This window comes from Lolium perenne, chromosome 6, assembly GCF_019359855.2.
Source record: "Lolium perenne isolate Kyuss_39 chromosome 6, Kyuss_2.0, whole genome shotgun sequence".
Classification (NCBI taxonomy): domain Eukaryota; kingdom Viridiplantae; phylum Streptophyta; class Magnoliopsida; order Poales; family Poaceae; genus Lolium; species Lolium perenne.
This window is the reverse complement of record NC_067249.2, coordinates 159,194,842-159,203,443: the sequence shown is the minus strand read 5'-3', so window position 1 is coordinate 159,203,443 and position 8,602 is coordinate 159,194,842. Positions and strand designations below refer to the sequence as shown.

General features: G+C 43.5%; 1 protein-coding gene across 1 annotated transcript; it reads right to left on the bottom strand.

Moving 5' to 3' along the window:
• Window positions 1-6,629: 6,629 nt before the first annotated feature.
• On the bottom strand, window positions 6,630-7,542 carry LOC127307078 (uncharacterized). Its single transcript, XM_051337775.2, has 2 exons — window positions 7,248-7,542; window positions 6,630-7,143 (listed from the first exon to the last, which is right to left on the bottom strand). The coding sequence occupies exons 1-2, from the start codon at window positions 7,364-7,366 to the stop codon at window positions 6,933-6,935; spliced, it is 330 nt and encodes a 109-aa protein (XP_051193735.1). The 5' UTR covers window positions 7,367-7,542; the 3' UTR covers window positions 6,630-6,932.
• Between the last annotated feature and the right edge of the window lie 1,060 nt (window positions 7,543-8,602).

Genomic DNA, 8,602 nt, shown 5'->3' with positions numbered 1-8,602 from the left:
GGGTTCCCCTCACAAAGAGAGGGATTTGATTGGTGAAGGTGTAGATCTAGATCTCCTCTATCTATCTCTCAAATAGATGCAAGATTCATGGGAGGGAGAGGGAGATAGCAAGCTCAAAGAAGGTCAACAATGGAGGCAAAAACGAGCTCAAACGGTTGGGGAACTTTGGGGAAGAAGACCCCCTTAAATAGGGCAAGAGAAATCTGCCCGTTATGCACAAAACTCGTCAAAACCAGAACTTCCGGTCATTTGGGGCGGAACTTCCGCCCCCCGGAAGTACCGGCCAACTTCCGGGTGAAGTCGGGCGTCCCCGGAATGCTTACAGTATACTTTCTGCGTGCAGATTCATCATTTCCGGAAGTTCACCGGAAGTAGGGCGGAAGTTCCGGTTCCGGTTACCGGAACTTCCGGCCAAAAAACTGCTTCGCGAAAACTTCAAGAACTTTTGCATCCGGACTCCGATTTTGATGATCTTGGGCTCGTTTCGAAGCTAGTAAAAATCTCTACAAGATAATGCAGGAAACCATCATAGTCCAGTAAGGTAGGATAGAAACAAATGGATAAAGGTTTTACCTATCTATAAACAGCAAACCGGTAAAACCTCCAATATGGAAAATGCAACAACTTGAGTTAGGAAACTCGGATTTAGGTGAAACCAATTTTGTTGTAAAGAAGATGACAAGAGCTACCCCACAAAGAGTGAAAAGCTTAAGAACAAGTGGGGTAGGTTTTTCTATGTATTTTAGAGTGAAACCTCTCAATACGAGAAACCGAGAAAAACTCCAATATCGAAAACGCAACAAGTGATTCATGCGGAATCCGTTTTCGATGAACTAGAGCTTGCTATGGAAATAAACACAAGCTCTAAATCACCACATGGATAAGATCCAAATAACAACCAAGAAATATGATGCAAGGATGCAAAGGTTTGAGCTCTCTCCGAACGATGCGATCGAGTTACTCACTCGAGAGCCCTCTTGATAGTACGACAACTAAACTATAAACCGGTCTCCAACTACACTATGAGACCGGTGAGAAAGAAACCCTATCAAGAGCAAACCTTATACTTGCGCATTCCACTTGAGCTCGATGACGACGATCTTGACCTCAACAAGATGGAACACCTTTCTTGCTTGTGCTTGCTTGACGAAGTCTTGTGGATTGCTCCCCCATAATCCACCATGGGAGAGCTTCTTCTTCGGCGCATCTTCACATAACCATGACCACCATGTGGATTGCTCCCCCATAATCCACCATGGGAGAGCTTCTTCTTCGGCGCATCTTCACATATCCATGATCACCATATGGATGGCAAGACTCAAGCAAAGGATCTCTTCGAGATGGCTCATCTTGAACTTGCACTTCATTTTTCCATGGCAAGCTTCAAGCTTATGAACTCTTCGAGTTGGCTCATCTTGAACTTGCACTCCATTCTTCATTCTTCATCATATTGATGTATTGAAGTAACTTGAGGGCTCACTTCATCTTCATCTTCAAGACATACTTGACACTTGATATCCTTCATCAATTTCTTCTTATTGCAACCTTGAAGCCAACAAATGGTTCAAGAAATGCCTATGGACAACTCCTACAAATATAACTCAATGCAAACATTAGTCCATAGGGATTGTCATTAATTACCAAAACCACACATGGGGGCTCCATGCACTTTCAACGTCTTAATAATTTCCTTGTTTGTTTGCTTATGTGGCGTTGCGATCAATCACTAGGGTGTATCTGCTTATGTAAACGGTTGCACCTATTTACGCCCCTCCCTAAAAAAATAGATTATCTTCATAAAAGTTATATGTGATGGTTAGGTGCGTTGATGTTAGACACACTTTCTTAATTGGCCCATTGTGTGCTAGTTTCTAGGCCTGGGGTTTTCGCCATCGAGTTCTTCGAAACTTATGCATCTAGCTGGTATAAAACATGTGTTTCACTAGTTGTGACAATAAAAAAAAATCAAACAACCAGATGCCTAAAACGTTTGCTCCCTTGAGTAACATTCATCCAGCTCCACCTTGCATCTTTATTTTCAGCACTTAGTTGTTTTAGTTCTTAGTTGTTTTAGTTTATCGCTTGATAAAACCTTACATGTTTGTTAAAAAAATCTTACATCTTTTATTTTTTTGCATTGCACGAAGGGCCATATAAATGTGTTATAGGGCTTTAAAGAATAGATAGTTAACTTCAGCTCCTAGTGGGTTCGACACTCAAATATTTATTGAATTATGCTACGGTGATTTCTTCCCCTTGGGGATTATAAGGCGATGCCATTGTGCAAGCGAGGAGTTCGAGCGAGTGAGCTGCTAGGAGGAGGAGCAGTAGGAGGAGCTGCAGGCAGCAGGGGTGGATCAACGTCACCGACAACAAATGAACGAGCTCGTCGCCGTCGCCGCCTCTCCCGCTAGACCTCGGCGAGGTATCTGCGGGCTAATTGTTGTTATTCTAGCGCGGGTTAGAGTTAGCGGTAGGCTAATTAAGTTTACTTTGGGTTTGATGTAAATTATATGCACTCTATGTATGAGAATTCTCGATGATCTATTAACAAATTTCCGCAGTTTGTCGCTTAATTTTGTCGCGAGTACTTTTCTAACAAGATTAACGTTTTTGTTATAGTTTATGTTATACCCTATGCAATTTCAAACACGAAACCTCTTAATCAGTGGCTTTATCTGTCTTTTTAAATAAGGTATGGAGATTCTCTTAGTCGATGTAAAGGCCGGGTATTTCCCTTTTTCGGAAAAAGAAAAGAAAAGAAAGAGATGGGTGATGTGGGGACACCGACGAAGATCACGAACGTTTATCAACATGACAGCAAGCATGCATTCCATGGGAGTAAAGGAAATCCAGGTCACAAAAAGGGTTAATTGTTGAAGAAACTTGATCGTGCATATGTAATCAAGGATGGCAAGTAGAGTAGGTGATGATTGACTCATCCGAGCGACGACCAAATTAGGTACACGTTGAGAACAGGACAGGAGAGTTACGCAATGACTACGGCGCGGCACAGAAGCTAGCTACGTATGCGCTGAACGACGGAGGATGACGTACCGGGCACCGTTCGTGCTTGCCTGCTGCCGCAGCTCGCAAGTGGCAACCATGCATATCCATACATAGTGCCGACCCGTATTCATCGTCATATCTCTCAACCTCTCGTGCATGACTAATAAAACTGACCATGGGAGTACCTCTCTTTCAAATTATAAGATGTTGATTGGTTCTGGAGGGAGCGGTGCGAAACTCTTTTTCTTTGATTGACATCAAGTGACTATGGATCCATGATGAAAGTTAGAAGAAGAGAATTTCATGAAGGCCGGAGGGAAGGACTAGCTAAAGGAGGTTCAAGTCTTTGCGTTGTTGAGGGACTTGCTTGGTGTTCCGGGCTTCACAGCAGCGGTATGAAAGTGGGGGCGACAACACAGGTGAAGTGCAGAGTCCTACCTTTCAGGGTGAAAACCCAAGGTCTGACCTTAATTGGTTGTGCCTGGCAATGTCCTTGGTGGAGGCATTTGTTTTGAGAGCGGGGACTAGTCTGTAATTCAGGTGTTGTCTTGGCGGTGGATGTATTGCTGTTGTTAGGCCCGAGTACTGTAGCGTGACTTTTGTTTCTTAGTTTTCTTTTTTGTTTTGGCTGTGTGCATCCGTAGTGCCATTAGGGTGATGCGTTGTTGCAGAGACTGGGTGTAATTGGTATCTTCTTGATATTAATATATTCCCTTTATCGAAAAAAAAAACCATAAGATGTTTTCGTAGGCTCCCCTATTTAAAAGGAAAATGCCTCCAATGTTATACTTCTATGACTCATACTAATACTTATAGCTGAAATGAGTGAATAAACATACTATAATATGTCTAGATAAGTAGTATTATTCAGCCTCAAGTATAATGGGATCGGAGGAAGCACCTGTACCTGTAAGGCTGTACCAGTTAAAAGGTTACTACCCCTATTGGTATTACCTGGATCTGGAAACTGTTCAGTCAAAGAGGCGCCACTGAATGCACAAGGACAAGAACATAAACAGCCGCAAGTACCAGTCAAAGTGATCAACTCGTAAAGCATGAGGATTCACATGCCACAACCGCACTTTCGGTGCCTGAGTTAAGTGAACAGGACCACATGCGCATTCAGCTCCAGGGCAAAGACGGCCACGACCCAGCCCTGCCGAGCGCGACAGATCGCAGCCACAGAAATTGACGAGCTACAGTAGCCCTGCAACCGACCTCAGGTACTGCGTCCAGTCGAGAGCCACGGACCATGCGTGCAGATCGGTCCAAGTACCCAATTCCATCCATCAATTCCAGTCCATGCTCAACCACCTAGCTAGCAGATCTAGAAAACCGACTATAGCTACTGCCGTCCAAGAATTCGGTATATTGATCTCTTCTGCACCATGTGTACCCTTTCCCTCCTCCTGACTGCAAATTGTTTTAATGTCCGTACGAGGGCAAGACTAGTTTGGAGGTATAGACTGACAGGCAAATCACAAGCGTATCAAAATTCAGAATAGATCAAATTGTGGAGCAATTTGAAGTCTCGCCATTTGGTCAGAATGCATCATCTTTTTTTCCTTAACTTTCTTGAAACTGGCCACATATTTCAGAAACCGCTACATGCGTGGAACAGTTCTTTTGCTCCCGTCCTAATTGACAATATGGCGACTATGTGATAGTTTTGACAGTACACCCACCATCCTTTCCCCCGTCTCAAATTGTAAGTCTTACTTCATTTTTCTTTTGTCTAAGTCAAACTTCTTTGAGTGCAATCAAGTTAACAGAAATAAATATTGATATATAATACATAACAACAAATAAGTTCAGCAGGGAAATATATTTTATGATGTATCTATCGGTAGTCGTTTGGCATTACGAATGTTGTTGTTTTTTGTAAACTTGGTCAAGCCTAAAAAACTAAGTTTAGACATTAGGGGAAAACTAGGACATATTTTGGGAAGGGGGAGTATTATAAATATACTAAATAATCAAAATATTACATCTTGTGTACTCACTATATTGTCAATACAATCAGAAAAAAAAAACATAAAATGTTGCAACTTGCTTAGATCGTAAGGGTGTAGCTTTGTAAAGATTTGTCATGTTTTGGGGCACACAATTAAACCATGGTCAAATAAGGCAAAATATCATGACATAATAGTTTGAAATTTAATATGTACATGTTTTCTAGAGGGGGTTCCCCATATACATTTGCTACCGCAATATATTCACAAGGCATTGTTAAAATAAAGATAAAATGTCTTTTCACTTGAAGGGTTACGGTAGTGTTAGTCAAATGCGAAATAGGTGTATTACGACACGATCTAGATCTTTGTATGCTTCTGTAATTGTGTTTTCGACTATATATAAACATCGTTGTCCTTGGAATATTTTGTGTTAGATCCAGGGAAGCTAGTAACCGGTGGTAACATGTTACCAAACATGTGTGTGAGTCGGTTGTACTCCCTCTGACGTTGTGAACGATGCAAAGGCACAATGGTTTGTGTCGCGCAGTAGCACACCTAGCGACAAGAGTTCGACTCTTGTTGGGATCAAATTTCCGGAATTCTCGCTAAGGAGTCTTCTTCTATAAAAAAACATGCCACCAAGGGCTAGTTCTAGTTGGTTTTAGCGTACTCACTAAGTAATGTGGTTGTCACTGAATCTAGCATATATATTGATGGTTGTGCAGAGTCAAACCAATGTGTAACTCTTGTGTCTACTATTATGATGACATCAAACGATTTAATAATAAGTTTTGACTCCTTCTGCATTTGATAGTTTAAACATTTTCTCTTCTTTGACTTTTATTGTTGACCGTTTCAAATTATTGATTCTAGTACAATCTCACATTTAAAGTATAGTATTTAATACGAGCTATAATAATAAAATTTGTGTTTCCATGGAAATATGTAAGAAGTTTTTACATGACATCAAATCGTGGCAGATGTACGAGTTAATATAAAATTTAAAATTAAAAGAACCGAGCCAACACAAACTTGATTGTCCCTATTAATTTTAGCTAGACTAGGAAGTTACATTTGTGTTTTCAGTGACAAATCATATTATAGTATCCCTTTATTCATAAATAATACATGATGTTTGGACATATACACCGCCTCTAACACAAACTTTGACCATTACTTTGAGTATAAACAAAAAAAGTAACTATGATTGTGAGAATATTTGTCATCACATGCAGTGTTAGTACTTTACATGATTAATATTAATGTCAATACTATATTAATAGTCAAAATTAGGAAAAAAAACAGATACATGTGAATCTTTAGGATGTTTCTCATAAACCAAATTGAGCAGGTTTATTTTATAGGCGGTCAATGTTTATAGATACATGCAGTAGTAGAATGTTGTTGTTCCGTAAACTTTTGTTTCGCTGCACAAATTCTGGAATATTATGCCAAATAAAAAACAACAGAAAAAGCAGCATCCACTCTAGTTGGTGGGATCAATTGCGCAAAAAGTACTCGGATGTGCTGATAGGAAACTGCAATTCAATTCTCATCTCCCAGTTTCGCTTTATCACAAAAGCTTTAGTGAGTGTGGGTGGTCGATAACCACAGCCTTGTAGTAGTATTGCTTAAAGAAAAAGAGGATCCACAGATGCAGTTCAGTGATGCTAGCTGGTCAAAGAAAGCATTCAAAATGGATTTGCACTCAGAGGAATAAATAAGAATACTTTGAACGGCCACTGCATTGACCGGTTTTTTGGGGCTGCTGAATAACTACGAACCTACACAGGGGCTAGATACCCCTCACACACAGGATTATCATTCACACGACTAATTAAGACAATAGAGATGGATATTATCTAGCAAATTAGCTAGAGAATGAGGCTAACGGACGGGGTCACCAATCTAACTAGAAAGCGAATTAGTCACTGAAATCGGCAATTGGAGACGGTGTCAACTGTCAAGTCAAGATGAATCGAACTTGTAGTACTTGTCGACGGCGGCGACGACGTCCCAGGTGCAGCTGAGCCCCTTGGGGAAGACGACAAGGTCACCGGCGCCGAACTCCACGCACTCCGTCGAGCCCTTGATGTGCGCCCTCACCTTGCCCTTCAGCAGGTAGCACGTCTGCCTCGCGTCGAACTTCACCGGAAACTTCCCCGTCGGGCAACCCCATCTGCACGAGCAGGAGAACAACCATTAATTACACACACGGCATGGGATGGAACGAAGAGCCAAGAATGGGCATTTAACGAGTGATCGATCAGCACCGCTACTCACTTGGGCCAGGACTTGACGCCGAGCTGAACCAGGCGCGACTCCGGCGGGTTGTGCTCGACGGCGATGGAGAGGCCGGGTGGGTCCATGTCCATGGTCTCCGGGTTTGAGCTCGAGGCCATGAGCACTTGATGAGGCGACGGAGGGAGAGTGGTAGCTACCCTTGATGTAGGAGGAAAGAATGAGAGATGTTTGTGTTAGTTTGGTAGGTGCTGAGGCCTCTCTGGGTCTAGGGAAAGGCAAGCTTGAGTGGTAGCTTCACTGTATCACCGGAGGGATCTCTCTCTCGCTTCTCGTCGTTAGTGATGAGGCTGGGTGATTTTTTATTATTTCCCTCCAGCATGTGTAGATATTGGGATGGTTGCTTCAGTTGGCGATATATCGTGATATACCAAGTAATTTCGATGAAAACCTAATACACATAGGTACGGTCGACGACTCTAAACACAAAGGCATAACGAGAGCATATCAGCGTATTGTAAAATTGATAACAACAATGACAGGAAAGAGGCTTAATTCAGAGAAATGGCAGTATAGCACCATAGACCATACACCCTAAACAGTTGTGGGCCTACCATGGGATTCAAGTCAGTCCCTCTTGTTAGTTCCTTTTCTGGCGAGATTTCGAAAGGGAAGCGCTGAGAATCCTTCGGAGGCTAGAAACAGCGGAACCTCCGAATTGAGCGCTTGACACGTGTCCAACTGCACCATACACCCACTAACAAAGAAAAAGTAGAAAAAACAACCCACACACAGGGGATCTGGCAGCGCCGTACTCTCGAACTCCGCTCGCATAGGTAGCGCTGCCGCCCGCCACGGTAGCACCGCCGCCCTCGCCGAATCACCGCCGTCCCTGCCGGAAGCACAGCCGACGAAATCCATACCTCCGCCTTTCGAGCTTGCGACCCTGGCTTGAAGCACCGTGTTCGCGCTCCCAACACCCAACTCTTCAATGGTAGCATCAGCGTCCCACGCACGCGGTGCTGCTCGTCGTCGGAGTGAAGCACCGCCTACCACGCCATCGTCGGAGAAGACACCCATCACACCACTGTTTCTCCCTTGCAGCACTTGTGGCGGGCAACTGTAGCTTCTAGCAACGCCGTTTGCAGCTCCGGCAACGGCCATTTGCAGCGCCGCCGGTCGCCGTTGGTAGCACAGAGAAGCACCATTTGCAGCGCCGCCGATCAATGTTGGTAGGACAAGCGGACGGCGTTGGTATCACCGTCGGCCGCTGTTTGTAGCTCTCGGGACAGGGGCTTGCAGCTCCGATGCCCGCCCTTTGCAGGGGCTCGACGCTGAAAGGACACGGATGTCGCCTAGAGGGGGGTGAATAGGCGATTTAAAACTTTTACGATATG

Coding starts and splice junctions, on each gene's coding strand:
- LOC127307078 (XM_051337775.2), bottom strand. CDS start 7,366: ATGGCCTCGAGCTCAAACCCGGAGACCATGGACATGGACCCACCCGGC. Junction 7,144..7,247: donor GGCGTCAAGTCCTGGCCCAA/GTGAGTAGCGGT, acceptor CTGCTCGTGCAG/ATGGGGTTGCCCGACGGGGA.